Genomic DNA, 18,063 nt, shown 5'->3' with positions numbered 1-18,063 from the left:
TTTATATAAGAGCCATGAGCCTGCTATCTCTTTTTAGCTACATCACCACATCAGACCTCAGATCAGAGCCATGAGTTTGCTATCCCTCTCTCAGATGCAAGCTCACTACAGACCTCCAATTAGAGCAATGGGCCTGCTATCCATTTTCAGCTACACCCCCACATCAGACCTCAGATTAGAGCCATGAGCCTGCTATCTCTCTCTCAGAGACACCTTCACATCAGACCTCAGATCAGAGCCATAAGTCTGCTATCACTCAGATACATCCTCACATCAGACCTCACATCAGAGCCATGAGACTGCTATCCCCCAGATAAACCCTCACATCAGACCTCAGATCAGAGCCATGGGCCTGCTATCTTTCTTTCATATACACCCTCACATCAGACCTTAGACCAGAGCCATGGGCCTGCTCTCCCTCTCTAATATACTCCCTCATTTCAGACCTCAGACCAGAATCATGGGCCTGCTATCCCTTTCTAATATACATCAGACCTCAGATCAGAGCCATGAGATTTGCTTGCTGTTACAAAGCATAAAACACTTTAGTGACTACTACCATAAACACTGGGAACTCAGACAATCAAAGTAAGCTTCTGTTTGCTTATTGAAATAGAAAACCTAGCACGGAGGGCATATAAACTGATAACATATTGAGATCTGTCATTATACCCTTTTTGTGTCCATCCTTACAAGAGACTGGAAGTCTTCCTGTGCCCCATCAATACATCATCCTACCAATTGGCTCGGACAACAACATTTATAAAACAAATGAGAGCATCCTTATGTACAATATATCCTTATAGAAATTAACACAGTCCTCCAGCTCCTCAAGTATAAAAAGACCTTTATTAGTATTCCATCATGGGTCAAATAATCAACAGCAATGTTTCAGGCCTAGCTCATCCCGTCCTCATGCTGAGCTAGGGCCGAAACGACGTTGCTGTTGATTATTTGACCCATGATGGAATACTAATAAAGAACTTTTTATACTTGAGGAGCTGGAGGACTATGTTACTTTTTATATGGGTATTTAAAACTTGGTAAGTCTCTTCTGTGCACTTCCATAACAAATGTTGTCCCCATTTGTGATTTTCTGTGTCCAATATTTACTACAAAAGAGAGAAAGTATGGGGGCTTACAGCACTATTCCCTACTGATAAAAAATAGCCTTTAATTATAAATTAAAATTATTAACAGACGGTAATATCACATTTAATCACCCTACTCACATACCACCCTCCCACTGGGTTAGTTTATATAGTACTGAAAAAGTAAAAAAAAAAGAAAGCATCACACTAATCCCAAAGAATCCTGGCCGATATACTGGAACCTTGGCATCAGGTGACATAGTGGAGAGGCAGGTTAGAAAAGATAGTGCAACAAACAAGTTTCAGCCATACACGGCCTTTTTCAAGGCTAAAATCCAATATTCCCTGCCAGTTTGCCAGCCATACCCTTCTATACTCATATCTCTTCTATAAAAGTCATTGCTAACTGATATGCAAACAAATCAGATTTTAGTAAAAGAGAATGTGGTGGCAGCAAAAAGAAAGGAGAGACAAAGAGTAGGGGAGGAGGAGAGATATAAAAGGAAGAGAGGGAAAGAAGGGGAGAGGAAATATGACATGACAGAGGGATGAAAGAGGAGAGAAAGAAGAGATTGGTGAAGTGCTCCATAAAGGAGAGTTAGATATTTGACCTGAAGCTCCATGTTATTGTGTATCCCTTGAGCTGCTTCCAGGATGTTCTTTCAGAGCAATGTGCTGTCAAGTGGAACAATGGTTAATGGGACAAGAAAGTCAAAAGTAAACTTTCATGATTCAGATAAGGCATGTGATTTTAAGACACTTTAAAGTTAACTTCTATTATCTAAATTAAATGGTTCTCTTGCAATCCTTTGTTGAAAAGCATATGTTCATAGCAATGGTGATTGGTAAATATATATATGAGTCTCTTGTTATTAGTTCACCTGATGTGTTCCGCTAGCTCTGAGTGGTGCATTGCTGCCCTAGAGCTCACTTTAACTTCAGTGTATTCAGAAAGTATTCAAGCCCCTTTTAAAAAAATGTTTTACCCCATAATGACAAAGCAAAAACCTTAGCAAATTTATTAAAAAGAAAAAACTGAAATATCACATTGACATAAGTATTCAGACTCACTACTTAGTTGAAGCACCTTTGGCAGTGATTACAGCCTCAAGTCTTTTTGGGTATGGACAAAGTTTTCATTAAGGATATTTCTGTATTTTGCTTTATTCAGCTTTCTCTCAATCCTGACCATTCCCCCAGTCCCTGCTGCTGAAAAACACCACCACAGCATGATGCCACCACCACTATGCTTCAACGTTGCAATGGCAAATTCCAAGTGTGCTTTCATGTGTGCTGCACTGAGTAGAGGCTTCCATCTAGCCATAAAGCCCAGATTGGCGGAGTGTTGCAGTGATGGTTGTCCTTATGCTAGTTTCTCCCATCCTCATAAATGATCTCTGGAGCTCAACCAGATTGACCATTGGGTTCTTGGTCACCTCTCTTACCAAGGCCCTTCTCCCCTCTCAGTTTGTCCTGGTGGCCAGCCCTAAGAAGACTGCTGGCTATTACAAACTTCTTCTATTTAATAATTATCTAGGCCACTATGCTCTTTGGAAATTTCAATGCTGCCAAAAGCTTTTTGCAGCCTTCCCCAGATCTGTGCTTCGACACACTCCTGTCTCTCAGCTCTTCAGGCAGTTTCTTTGACCTCATGGCTTGGTATTTGTTCTGAGATGCATTTTCAGCTGGGAAACCTTATATAGACAGGTATGTGCCTTTCCAAATCCTGTGCATCCAATCAAAATGTAGAAACATCTCAAAGATGGTCCAGAGAAATGGGATGCACCTGAGCTAAATTTTAAGTTTTATAGCAAGGGTCTGAACACTTATGTCAATGTCATATTTCAGTTATTTCTTTTTAATAAATTTGAAAAGTTATCAAAAATCTGTTTTTTGCTTTGTCATTATGGGGTATGGAGTTTAAATCGATGTGAATTTTTTAAAAACCTTTTAGCATAAGGCTTCAACATAACATAATGTGAAAAAAAAATCTGAATTCACTGTATGTGTTTTATGCGTTTGCATTGGCTTAACACAAAAGCCTAGTTTCCATTGAGATGGTGTGGAAATGTGGAAACTAGTGGCAACTTAAAAATAATCTCCATGGACTTTAATGGAGATAAATGTTTTTATTACCAGTTTCCACAATTTACCACCTCAATGGAAACTAAGCCATAGTAAGAACATTTTATTATTGCCCTTGTTTCTTGCATATAACTTATTATTTAACTTTTGTATCCGTTTAAAAGAGATTTTGGGAGAGTGAATGAGGAGGTAGAGTGGGATAAATAGTAAGTGAGGCATATAGAGATAAACAGGTATTCAGTCTTATTAATGCTGTGGGGTGCAATTGCGCTACTATTTATTGAGAGAGACAACCTCTGCTTGTGAAGGAAAAACAGATTACATCATGTGACTCCACCCGCTTAAAGGGACATTCCAGCCAACATTTTAATGCCCATAGATGAATTACATCTTTAAATGTAAACATATTTGCAATATATATGAATTGGCAAAAGATGCTTCTAGCAAAAGTTATCACTGTTTTAGTGTTAAAAATTTTCTCTGCACGTGCATGTGAAGCATTGATAGATATTCTCAGTGCACCAGCATTTTAAATATTGCAGCTACTCAGAGCACCAGCGGGGCTTGTATCATGTTGGCAATTAACAATTTTAGTTATTACCATGTAGTAGAAGCACCTTAGGCTCTCTGAGCAAGTGCTGTGATTAAAATGCTGGTGCACGGTGCATACTTAAATACACTTTTGAAACAGCTCTAGCTTTTATTAGAAGCATTATTGCTTATACATGTATGTTACAAAAATGTTTCTATTCCAAACTGAAATGCATCCATGTAGAATCCAATGTTGGCTGGAATATCCCTTTAACAGGAGAAAAAGAGTCAGCTACTGCACATAGCACACTCTCTTTCTGTCTAGCATTTACTCAGACTCATTTGACCAGGACAACAAACGCCATATGGTCAAATGACCTATTTGTAATCATGGAAACTATCTGGAACCTCAATAGTATGACCCAAAATTTGCAATATATTACAGTGCCTTAATATTTAGGGGTCTTTCTCTCTTTCAAACTCATTGTTTTAGGTTGCATATATATATTTCAAAGTAAATATATATTTTAAAAAAATGTTGTGTTTTGTATAATGAGCAGTGTTGCCACTGCCTATTGTGAAATAAGGAAGCTGACATGCTGAGAACCTAAGTTACATTCTTGCCTCTTCTGAGCATGGGTAAAACACTTACTTCCTGTTTTTCTAGAATTCCCTGAACAGTAAGCCAGCTCATGCTGCTCTAGAACATTTATGGCCTTAATCTAGGTATGCCTTCCTGTAGAGACCCCACTTCCCCGTGACAGGAAGTAATAAACCATGTAGAAATAGTTCAAACAAATAAACAAAACAAAAAATAGTTTAAAATGATAAATAATACACATTGCAATGATTTCTATTAAGTATAAGCTTTTTTATTATAATAATGAAAGTGACTGTTTTATATACCTTTTACATACATATAAGTAATATAAAGCATATCAGAGGTATCAATTTAAGGTATTTTGACGTTAAAAAATCTAACTTGTAAAAATGTGTTTGCTTATTATTCTAGTGGTAACAATCTTTTATTGTCTAAGAAATTGAAGCCTTGTGTCATTTTCCCTTTATATACTTCACGTAATACTATCTATCGGAGCATCCTGTAGTGATATTGTACCGGTTTTGTTACAGGCCTACTTGGAATGGTAGCCCACATGATGTACACGACTGTATTTCAGATGACCGTCAACCTTGGTCCAGAAGATTGGAGACCTCAGAACTGGGATTATGGATGGTCTTATTGGTACTTATGTCTCTGTTTATTTCTAAGCAACTCTTGGGCAGGTATAAATATAAAAAGGTTCAACAAGCTTAATGAAAGCAAAATTTAGGTTAATGGGTTAGTATAGGTGAGGAGAGGAATTCTGTGACCCAGAAATGCACCAGCCATTTTGTCTCCACATCAGAGGCTAGATTACAAGTGGAGCACAAAAATGTAAGCAAAATTGTACATTAACCTCTTCCCGCCGTCAGGATGTTCCATGCTGTCCTAACTGCGCTGGTCTTACAGATTGGGATCGTGGCATGTAGGGCATAACTAGCATCATAGGGAAGCCCCCCTGACCTGATTCCATCATTCAAATCTCATGATCATATGCACAATCGCGTGATTTCAGTTTTTTTACATTGGATCGTTGTTCCGATGCAGACAATTTAGACCCGACACAAAAGGTTTAACATTGTTAGAGCACAATCAACAATGCTACTATTTTTGTGCTCCACTTGTAATCCATTTAGCACTTGATTTATAGTCTAGCTTGCGATAACAACTGCACGTCGGATAGTGCGGGAGGTAAATCACTTTCATAATAGACAAAATGTAGTAGGGTTAGCCTTGAGAAGTTAAGAATTATAAAATGCACAATTTTCCGAGCTAAATCACAGGAAAATGGGTCAAAATAAAACAAAATAAAAGCATATTGCAAAGTTGTTTCATTACACATAAATAAACGTTTTACATTAAAGTCTCAGGGTGCTTACTGACCATTTAAACTAGTGAAGCATTACAGAATGAGAGAGAGTAGCATTCACATCTGTGGGAAGGTCAGTGAGTACAGGAAGTATTAGAAGGAAGCCAGGACTGATTGTTTACGTAAGGTTGGATATTACAGAGAGCACAACTTCCAACCAATCTACATTTCTCTTTCTCCCACTGCTTCCAATACTTATGTTGCTATCACAATGGTTTTGCCGAATATGTTTGGGCTGTTTGAATTATAAATATTGCTCATTTTATTGGTTGTTATTGGGACATTGCTTTCATTTTTTTACTCCCTTATTTATTCATCTGATGTTTTATTAGGTATTCCTATGTATTATTTTTATATAGGGGAGACACCTTCATATATCTATTGTAAATTGTTACTGTATTTATTAAGGGACAGATTACAGGTGGAGCACTAAAAAACGATTTTCAAAAGGCAAAATTAGAGCTCCACTGACTAATACCAGCGCATGCTAATGTGCGCTAGTATTACAAGTTGACAGCAATGCGAATGCTAGCTTTCTACCATAGACTCCAATGGGAGCATTGTTCTGATGCAGTGTTCCCTGTAAATATATATGTATATGACTATATACATATATATTTGTGTTAATATTTATGTGTTCATATGTGTATTTACCATAGCCTCCAAAAACTGCTAAGTACATTTAATTAAAAGAAAAAGAAAACTTACACTTAATTTTGGGGGCATTTGGGGGACATTTATAAAATTAACCAGAGATCTGATCTCTGGTTATTTTATAAGCACTAATTGCTACCGCAAGCTCGTTATTTTTTATTGCGCACCCGCAAATGGGCAAATTTGCGTTCGCATTGCAATTAACTTGTAATACCAGCGCACATTATTGTGCGCTGGTATTAAAAAGTGGAGCGCTAATATCTCTTTCATGCAAGCGATATTTAGCACTACACTTGTAATCTGGCCCATAGATGTACAAGGTCACTAGCCTTATAATGAAATGATCTGACTAATACAATGGCCCTTTAAAGGGACACTAAACCCAATTTCTATTATGGTGGTCGATTTGAGAGAGGGATTGCAGGCCCATTGCTCTAATCTGAGGTATGATGTGGGGTGTAACTGAGAGAGGATTTGCAAGTCCATGGCTCTGACCTGAAGTCTAATGTGAGGGTGTATCTGAGAGAGGGATTGCAGGCTCATTACTCTGATCTGAGGTCTGATGTCAGGGTGTCTCTGAGAGAGGGATAGCAGGCTTAAAGGGACACTGAACCCAATTTTTTTCTTTTGTGATTCAGATAGAGCATGCAATTTTAAGCAACTTTCTAATTTACTCCTATTATCAATTTTTCTTCATTCTCTTGCTATCTTTACTTAAAAAGCAGGAATGTAAAGCTTAAGAGCCAGCCCATTTTTGGTTGAGAACCTGGGTTATGCTTGCTTATTGGTTTGCTAACTGTATCCACCAATAAGCAAGCGCTATCCATGGTGCTGAACCTTAAATGGGCTGGCTTCTAAGATTTAAATTCCTGCTTTTTAAATAAAGATAGCAAGAGAATTAATAAAAAAAAATTGATAGCAGGTGTAAATTAGAAAGTTGCTTAAAATTGCTTGCTCTATCTGAATCATTAAAGAAAGAATTTGGGTTTAGTGTCCCTTTAAGTTAAAGGGATATTCTAGCCATAATTGCAATCTATATGGATACATTTCAGTTTGGAATAGAAGCATTTTTGTAATATACATGTATTAGCAAAAAATTTTCTAATAAAAGCTATAGCTGTTTCAAAAGTGTATTTAAGTATGCACCGTGCACCAGCATTTTAAACATAGCATTTGCTCAGAGATCCCCAGGTGCTTGTACCATCTGGTAGTGACTCAATTTCTTATTGCTGACATGATTACAAGCTCCACTGGTGCTCTGAGCAGCTGCAGTATTTAAAATACTGGTGCGCTGAGAATATCCAACTATGCTTCACATGCACGTGCAGAGAAAAATGTTAATACTAAAACAGTGATAACTTTTACTAGAAGCATGTTTGCTAATACATGTATATTGTAAATATGTTTCTATTTCTAAAGATGTAATTCATCTATGTACATTTAGATTTTGACCGGAGTGTCCCTTTAAAGCTGTTTATTAAAACTAACAAGAATTGTGCTCCAACAATTATTGAACAGACTTTCTTTATTCCAATCACAAAAATGTCAATATTTTAGTCCTTCCGCCTACATCTTATGCCCATCTACGTCTGTATATACAGTATTTGCCCTATGGGACAAAAGCTCACTGGCTGATAAAGAAGATTTCAAAAGCTCTATTGGTGGACAGTGACAATCTTAACAAGAAACACAATTATTAATTTTTCAGGGCAGGAACATCCATTAAATATTATTCATATTAAAAAAATAATGTTATTTAAACTGATAGCAAATACATGAAGATTTTCATATAAAATAGTTTAGTTGTACATTGTAAAACAACTTTGCAATAAACTCTCATTATTTGATTTTGCTCACTTTTCATGTAATCTCAGAGCTGGGAATTCACCCTGCAGGCTCCTCAAGGCTAACATTGCTACATACATTTCCCTAATTGGCTTCAGCTGATAACATATAAAACAATGCAGTCAAAAATAATAACTGTGGCTATAATTGTAATGTCAAGAAGCAAACCCAGATTAACTGCTCAAAACAAATTAAGCGGTGGTTGGAGTTTGTGATTAAAAATAATACAGTTATAGCAAACAAGATGTAATTAAGATTTGTCTTTATTCTATAACAAATGTCTTGCAATGAATTACTAGGTATTGAGTATCCCTTTAAAATTGTGTTGCTTTTTTTATGAAAAAATACAAATATTTAATTATGATCTATTAAAGTGATGGTAAATTTAAGTATTTCAGACCATCTTGTTTTGTTAAACAATACATGATGTTTGTAATAGTCGCTAACTTTTTTATTTTATTTATAATCTAATTTTGTATAATAAATTATAAAGTTACTTATCTGTTTGTTCCGTCTGAAGCTCTGCCCCCTTCTACTTGGTCGTTCTCCGTATCAGATGAACCCGGGCATCTGTCTCTACAAAAATGTAATGCACATATGCGAGTCATGAAAGTAGACACGAAGCATGACATCGCTAACACTTGCGCAAAAGCAAAAAAAACATGTTTTTGTATTGAAACATGCCAAAACGCCATGGATTTGATTGGACCAAGACAAAAACGTCACTAAAGAGAAAAAAATGCTCTTTGTTTCGGGGCTGATGGCGAATACCATAGGAAAGTAGCGGGTTTTATATAAATTACTATAGTAAGTTGAAAAATCTTATATTTTGATGAATTAAACTCATATTATTTTTTATTTTTACATCAACTGGCACTTAGTACACCGTTTGAATTTACCATCACTTTAAATGCACATTAGCAAAAGTTTAATGGTTAAGGGCCAGACTATGAGTGTCACACTAACAGTTACGCGTGAGCGATATCAGGCTAATCACGGCTGTTTGTGCGTGTCATATTACAAGCTGAAAGTGAGAGCAATTGAATTTAATGCACTTCAGGATAGCCCACCTCAGAGTTTTAGTTAACTGTTTCCCAAAACATTTTTTTTTTACAAAACACATCAAAAATACATTTTAAAGTACATGTATCATATATATATGTATATATATATATATATATATATATATATATATATATATATATAAACATATATATTGTATTTATTTATATTTATATATATATTGTTCCAAAATACCATCACATATATGTAGAAATATGTATTTATGAATAAATAAAACATAATCTTCTATGTGAAGAAAATAAGAATGTGAAATATTCATATTTTTATGTCGGGTTAACAAACTTGAGAATATGCAGTCGGGTTTGTGTGTGAGTAGGGTGTTATTTTTTTTCCACTTTTTTTGCTATACACGTTAACACAAATGCGAGATATTCAAAGTTAATTTTTTACGTGCGCCGGGTTAGCGAGTGATCAAATACTTACTTTCAACTTGTAATACAAGCGTTACCCGATGCGTTCAAAAAGTTTACTTCTAGTTAGCGTGCAAGCAGGAGTGAAAAATACTGCTCCACTAGTAACCTGGCCCTAAATTCTTTGGATTGATAAGATTACGGGGATCTAGTTGTGTTTCAGAGACTAATGCTAAGCCAAAAGCTTGTCATTTCACAAACTGATTGATTGCCCCTAAAAATCAATGTCACCGCATCTGCAGTGAAATATTTCTCGCAGGAAATGAATAGAACATCTGCCAATGCTCTCTCAGTTTTTATGTAATTAATAGCAGATTTGCCTTAATACACCACAGTTCTTTATGAAATTATTATTAAGAGGAACGTCTATTATAATTTTGTATAGGAATTGGCACTGTTCTAGAACTCCATATAAAGTTGTACAGAACAGCTGGTTCCGTTTACTGTTGCATTTTTTTTTCCCATTTAAAATTATTTGATTTTCCTAGCTAGTACTGGCACTTTATTGCAATGTAAAAAAAAAAGAAAATACTTTACAAAAGAGCCCATTGAGTGTTTAAAGACTGGTAGATGGTTTTCCACTTAAGAAAATTGGTCCAAGTAATCCATTACTCAGCCCTTTAGAGCTAGCGATGACTTTGATGCTGGAAAACTCATTACGCATCTTATCGACATCTAACTTCATCTTTTAGAAGTGATTTGTTGAAGAAGCAATGACTAACGAAAAGAAAAGATATTTGATTAGCTGTGTGTTGCATAAAAATGGAAATAGATACTATATTCAATTTTCTGAAACTACTGAGCAAAGCACTCTTAGGAAAGTTTCAGTTTAAGCTTTTCATTTTGCTATGTAATTACAATTTAGAAACAACTATTTTATATATTTTTTAGTGATGTTCTCTTTTGCAAGATAATATTGTATTTGAAAATATATATCATAGGCTTAGGGTTATGACAGAAAGCATATTCTTTGTTCTGTACCTGTGATTTTGGGTTTCTCTTTTTTATTTGACACTTGAAGCTTGGTTATAGCATAGAATTGTTAATGCACTGACTGCAAAGAGGTTGATAATACATTGTGTAGTAGTTTATTGCAACCAATTTTTTAAACTTAAGGGGTTGGAATTCAGAGAAGTCCTCAGTGTACATTTTAATCAGTGATTTTACAGTGATAGTAAAGTCAAAATTAAACTTATACAACATATAATTTTAAGACACTTTAAAATTCACTTCTGTTTTCAAATGTGCTTCGATCTCTTGGTATCCCTTGTTGAAAAAAGAATATGTACAATCCTACACTAGTGGGAGCTAGCTGCTGATTGGTGCCTGCACACATTTTCTCTTGTGGTTAACAAGATGTGTTCATCTAGCTGTCAGTAGTGCAATGCTGCACCTTCAGCAAAGGATAAAAAGATAATGAAGCTAATTTGATAATAGAAGTAAATTGGAAAGTTGTTTAAAATTGTACGTTCTATCCAAATCATAAAATAAATGTTGGGGTTTCCTGTACCTTTAAGTATGTATAGTTCAAATCCAAAATTAAGTAGTGCATTGCAAAAGGTCTGCTGATAAATAAGGATTCGATTACAAATGCAAGCTGATATAAAGAATACATATAGGGCTATATTATAGGGGGAGTGCAATCAATAGTGCAGAGTGTGTTATTTTGTGTACGACCTTGCACAATAAATATTACAAGTTGATGGTTAAATATTTGTACATGTTGTACTTGAGTTCAATCTAGAATACTGTTGTAAAATATAAAACTTTTTAAGACCTGTGGTAAACCATAATCATTAAAAACAAATAACTACATGGAGAACTCTAATACTTCCGCTCCGTCTGCCTAGGACACCATGAACTTAGCGATTGAGTAATTTCTGACATGAAGTTTAATGTGATGGATTTAGCGCACCTGCAATATCTGACGTACACAGGGCCGGCTCAAGAAATTGTAGTAACATTACTGATTATTATATCAACCTACTAGCCTGTCTGTGGACCTAACTAAGCCTGCCTACCTGATTGTAACCAATGCTTATGCACAATTGTGCAATAAATGGGAAGGTAGTTAGGGAAGAGATTCACTTGCCCCACCTTGAATGTCACCCCTGACCAGTTCTGGGTCTTTGTGCTGCTGGGAGCCTGCAACTTTTCCCACAGAGACACAGGACAGGGCTGGTCTGGGTCTGACAGTGACTGCCTCAGTCATTGAAGTGCTACCCCTTGTCAAGTGCTGACTGGGTCCATTGGACCCACTTGGTCCCATGTTTGAGCCGGCCCAGGACATAAACCACATTAATCCCTGTTCCACTGCATCTCCATAAACACTATTAACTCACCATGAAATATGCAATATAATTTTTTTAATTGTGACTTTTAATAAATGTATTATGTTTTTATGATTTTTAAATAGAAATACTTGAAATACTTAGAAGAAAATGTTCTTTTTTAAAAAATATATATGTATGCATCTATGTGTATCTATCTATCTATCTATCTATCTATCTATCTATCTATCTATCTATCTCTCTCTCTCTCTCTCTCTCTCTATCTATCTATCTATCTATCTATATATATATATATATATATATATATATATCTCAGGGCTTAACATTTCAAGTCCTAAGCTACGAGCCAGGCCACAATGTTACTCACCACTGATCTCACCCCTCACCTGCCCACACTACACCCACTACCCAACCCCCTGTTTGCATATCTTTAGCCCTTGTGAACACCTTATTGTTTAGTAGTTTTTAATATTTATTATTTTAAACCATAACAAATTAGGTCATTTGAATACAATTATTAAAAATATATACATTTCTTTTCCATTTGGCAGTGTATAGATGTTGATCTAACATTCACTCACTATCTTTCACTACTTTTTTTTTTATTTTGAGCCCTGTATATATATAAATATATTAAAGATAGGAATTAATTCAAAAACAAATGCAAAAATAAAGAAAAGGGTGTTATTTGTTGCATTTCTTTATAAATTAATTAACAAATCACCATATGAACGAATAAACAAATAAACATGTGTATGAACGAACAAATTTAGTTCATATATTCGTTCATATGAGAAATGCAGTCATTAAAGAAGCCAATCACAAGAGATCAGGAAGCCCGTAATTAATTGATTGCTTTAGCAGCCTGTCAAGGCCAAACCTGTGATGTGAAATTTCTTACCTAATCCTGACTTCCTATTTGCTGGGCTAAAAAAAATATATTTAAACCACTGCCTGAGATAGCTCTGATCAGAACTATTTTGAGGTTAATACATTTGGGCTTAACTGACCCAAGAGTGCAAGTGATTCTTGTCATCTTGACTCTTTATTACAAACATGTAGTAGGTTACAATACAACACTGCCGCATGTGCAGGGGTCAAGTTCTACAAAATAAAGCGTGAGAACTGACCAAGACTTCCACCCCCCTCACAATTAATATTGTATTATATATACACATACACACACTTACACACACATATTTATATTTATATAATTTATACACTTTGGTTAATGAAAGCAAATTAAATCCAATGAAGGATTAAAATGGTTGCCTTTGGGTCTGAGAATCCTCCTCTGTCACAAAGTCTTGCCCACTTAAGGTGCAATAGTCCTATTTCAACTAAGGGGAGCTAAATAACCCCAGAGCAAGCCACACAGAAATGTAAGCACCATCTGTAAACACACATTGTGGGGTGATCACACAGCAGGACTGCTGACAAGCTTGCATTTAGTGTATTGTAGAAAGTGTTACTACACATTACTAGAGGATCTCACTATCCCTCTAAGCAGACTCCAGCTCCTCCCACCAGTGGCAGCAGTGTTTACTGAAGTGTTTCTGTTCTCTGTCCAGAGGGAACTTAGTTCCTCCTGCAAAAATAGTGCCAATCAGCCAATTGGATTGACCTTTCATTCTATTGGCTGTTCCAATCAGCCAATCAGATTTTTCCTACCTTAATTCCGATTGGCTGATAGAATCCTATCAGCCAATCGGAATTCAAGGGACGCCATCTTGGATGACATCATTTAAAGGAACCGTCATTCTTCGTTTAGTCGTCGGGATCGATGGATGCTTCACGTCGTATGTCTTCAAGATGGTGCCGCTCCTCGCCGGATGGAAGAAGATAGAAGATGCCTCTTGGATGAAGACTTCTGCCCATCTGGAGGACCTCTTCTGGCCGGATTGGATGAAGACTTCTGCCCATCTGGAGGACCACTTCGCCCGGATTCGTTGAGGACTTAGGCCCGGCTGAGTGAAGATGGCTCAAGGTAGGGTGATCTTCAATGGGGTAGTGTTAGGTTTTTTTAAGGGGGGTTTGGGTGGGTTTTAGAGTTGGGGGCGGTGGGTTTTAATGTTGGGGGGTGTATTTCTTTTTTTTACAGGTAAAAGAGCTGATTACTTTGGGGCAATGCCCCGCAAAAAGCCATTTTAAGGGCTATTTGTAATTTAGTATAGGGTAGGGAATTTTATTATTTTGGGGGGATTTTTTATTTTATTAGGGGGCTTAGATTAGGTGTAATTAGTTTAAACTTCTTGTATTTTTTTTTATTTTCTGTAATTTAGAGGGTTTTTTTGTACTTTAGTTAATTTTAGTTATTTTTATTTTATTGTAGGTAATTGTATTTAATTAATTTAATTTATTTAATGGTAGTATAGTGTTAGGTGTAATTGTAACTTAGGTTTGGATTTATTTTACAGGTATATTTGTATTTATTTTAACTAGGTAGCTATTAAATAGTTAATAACTATTTAATAGCTATTGTACCTAGTTAAAATAAATACAAACTTGCCTGTAAAATAAAAATAAACCCTAAAATAGCTACAATGTAACTATTAGTTATATTGTAGCTATCTTAGGGTTTATTTTTTAGGTAAGTATTTAGTTTTAAATAGGAATAATTTATTTAATTATAGGAATATTTATTTAGATTAATTTAAATAAATGTAATGTAGGTAGCGGCGGGCTCTGGGAGCGACGGTTTAGGGGTTAAACAATTAATTTATTTGCGGCGGGGTACGGGATCGGCAGGATAAGGGTTAATAACTTTATGTAGGTGGTGGCGGTATAGGGGGCAGTAGATTAGAGGTTAATAGGTATAATGTAGGTGGGGCGGGGTCCGGGAGCGGCGGTTTAGGGGTTAATAAATTTATTAGGGTTGTGGCGGGGTCCGGGAGTGGCTGTTTAGGGGTTAAACATTTTATTTAGTTGCGGCGGGGTCCGGGAGCGGCGGTTTAGGGGTTAATAAATTTATTATAGTTGCGGCGGGGTCCTAGGAGAGGCGGTTTAGGGGTTAAACATTTTATTTAGTTGCGGCGGGGTCCGGCAGCAGCGGTTTAGGGGTTAATAACTTTATTTAGTTGCGGGGGGCTCCAGGAGCGGCGGATTAGGGGTTAATAAGTATAATGTAGGTGGCAGCGGTGTCAGGCGGTGGTTTAGGGGTTAATAAGTATAACGTAGGTGGCGGAAGTGTAGGGGGGCAGATTAGGGGTGTTTAGACTCGGGGTACATGTTAGGGTGTTAGGTGCAGACACTTCCCATAGAAATCAATGGGATATCGGGCAGCAGTGAACATAAGCTCACGCTGCTGTCAGACTCCCATTGATTCCTATGGGATCTGCCTCCTCCAGGGCGGCGGATTGAAAACCAGGTACGCTGGTCCGGAATAGTGGTGAGCGTACCTGGTTGTAGTTTGATAACTTCCAAAAGTAGTCAGATTTTGCAGAACTTGCGTTCGGAACATCTGTAGTGACGTAAGCATCGATCTGTGTCAGACTGAGTCCGGCAGATCGTATGTTACGTCACTAAATTCTACTTTTGCCGGTCTGTAGGGCTTGATAACTATGGCAAATCAGCCTCGCCACAAATACGCTGCGGAATTCCAGCGTATTTGCGGTTGACGACTTGATAACTAGAGGCCAATGGCTGTGTGGAATAAAACAGTGTTCTGCACTTCCATTTCTAACAAGAGCTGAAAAGGTCACAATTTCAGAATGGAATTACAGGGAAAGGGGACCAAATACATGAAAGTATATTGCAGACATATAAATATATACATACAATTTTTTTACAATTATTTTATATTACCATCTGAAAGTGTTTGGTGTCCATTTAAAACTGTATGTTCTATCGTAATTATGAAAGGAAAAACATGAGTTTAATGGCTCTTTAATATGTAATGTATTTTTCCCCTGTCCCTGCATAGCTCTAATAAATTATATAGAATATATACTAAAGATTTGACATTCATACCTATATAATCTAAGCCATGAAGTGAAACAAATTGTAATACAAAACTACTGTACATCACTTCATACCACAATCAACTGGATCATTCTTTATACAGACAATCTGTTGGCTTGAAATGTCAGATGCTATAAATCTACAGAAGTGATAACATATAAGATGCCTTCCTACATTATTTAACAATCTTGTATTGTTTTATTTTAAATGTAATCTTCCCCATAATTCATCATTTATTTAGATAATTACTTAGTTCCTGTGAAATGAGTCTCATGTATGCACCATTTTTATCATTCCTTACAAGTTGTTTATGTTATCTGACAAAATTATTATTTGTAACCTGCTATTTCCAAGAATCGTGATTTACAGGCGCCAGAAATAGAATATAGTTAAAGGGACAGTAATCGTCTTTTAATTACAGGTTTCTGCAATTTTCTAATAGATTAACTCATATCAGCAGAATGTCTGAAATCTATATGTGTCAGGGTTAGGGTTGTGAAGCCTGGCATGTGCTTTTACAGTTGTCAGAACTGGGGAACTCTTAAAGGGACATTCTGGTAAAAATTCAAATGCATATAGGTGAATGGCATATTTTAATACAGTACAAATATATTTACAATATACATGCATTGGCAAAAGTGCTTCTAGCAAAAGTTATTATTGTTTTAGAGCTAACATTTTTCTCTGCATGTGCATGTGAAGCATAGCTAGGTATTCTCAGTGTACCAGCATTTTAAATACTGCAGATGCTCTGCATGCCAGTGGGGCTTGTATCATGTTGGCAATTAACGAATTGAGTCATTACCAAATTGTACAAGCACCTTAGACTCTCTGTGCTTAAAATGCTAGTGCACGGTGCATACTTAAATACACTTTTGAAACAGCTATATCTTTTATTAGAAGCATTTTTGCTTATACATGTATTTTACATAAATATATATTACAAAAATACTGTTATTCAAAACTTAAATGCATGTATGTGGATTCCAATTTTGGCTGAAATGTCCCTTTAATTGTAATCCTTTGATAATAGGATAAAGGAGATAAAATAAATGATAAAAGGTATTTTGCAACTGCTACACTTTTATATAAAATTCTGTTTTTATATAGATAATAGAACGGTTTTGAGTACAAAATCCCTAAAAGTTCAAGTGAATGGCAGTTGCTGTAATTATATCTTTTTGTCAGTGATTATATTGTGCGTTTGTTTTTCTACTGTTAATACTGATCATTTCTTATTCTGTGTTTCCTTCTATGTAGCCTTGCATGGGGATCATTTACTTGCTGTATGGCGGCTTCCGTAACAACTATTAACAGATACACGAAGACCATACTCGAATTCAAGCAAAGGAGACGGAATCTGGAAAGAACCTTAAAAAATAAACAAAAAATCGTCGAAGACAATGCGAACCCCGTGTGGGATATTTATATTAATACCCTTCAAAACCACAGAGAAGGTTTCATGGATCTGTCAATAAGTGGGCAAAATCCCTCATTATACGGAGACTTAAACAACTTTCCTTACACACAACACGACGAATACTGCTAGACATTTTGTTTTTTTAACATTTGCTTACTTTATTGATTATGTACTTTTTTAATAAACATATTCTATAAGCATTAACGTGTGTTTTTGTTTTCATTTGATAACACGTTTTTAAAAAATTTCTTCCCAGCAATTCTAACAGCCAGAGTAATACACAAAATATAAAAAATAAGGCAGAATTAATTTTTAAATCAAAAGGAACATGTAACTCAACCTTAAAGGGATATGAAACTCATGAAAACCTTTATGATTCAGATAGAGCATACAATTTTAAACAACTTTCTAATTTACTTCTATTATCAATTTGATTCATTCTCTTAGTATCTTTTGTTGAAAAGCAGGGTTGTATGCTTAGGAGCCGGCCCATTTCTGAAGCACTATATGGCAGCAGTTTTGCAAGAATGTTATCCATGTGCAAGAGCACTAGAGGGCAGCACTGTTTGCTTACCATGTAGTGCTCCAGATCCCTATAGTATCTCTTCAACAAAGAATAACATGGGAATGAAGCAAATTTAATAAAATAAATAATTTGAAAACTTTTTTGTTTTAAAATAGTATGCTCTGTCTGAATCACAAAAGAACATTTTTGGGTTTCAT

General features: G+C 35.9%; 1 protein-coding gene across 1 annotated transcript in view; it reads left to right on the top strand.

The window, feature by feature from the left end:
- Nucleotides 1–17,527, top strand: part of LOC128654543 (germ cell-specific gene 1-like protein) — a 202,516-nt gene extending 184,989 nt beyond the window's left edge. The window contains exons 4-5 of the mRNA XM_053708522.1: nt 4,839–4,950; nt 17,181–17,527. Of these exons, the coding sequence (XP_053564497.1) occupies nt 4,839–4,950; nt 17,181–17,469 (401 nt within the window). The 3' untranslated portion in view covers nt 17,470–17,527. The remainder of the gene's footprint in view (nt 1–4,838; nt 4,951–17,180) is intronic.
- Nucleotides 17,528–18,063: the final 536 nt, after the last annotated feature.

This window comes from Bombina bombina, chromosome 1 (genome assembly GCF_027579735.1).
Source record: "Bombina bombina isolate aBomBom1 chromosome 1, aBomBom1.pri, whole genome shotgun sequence".
NCBI lineage: Eukaryota > Metazoa > Chordata > Amphibia > Anura > Bombinatoridae > Bombina > Bombina bombina.
Note: the sequence above shows the minus strand (reverse complement) of the source record. Positions and strands in the feature narration are given on the sequence as shown.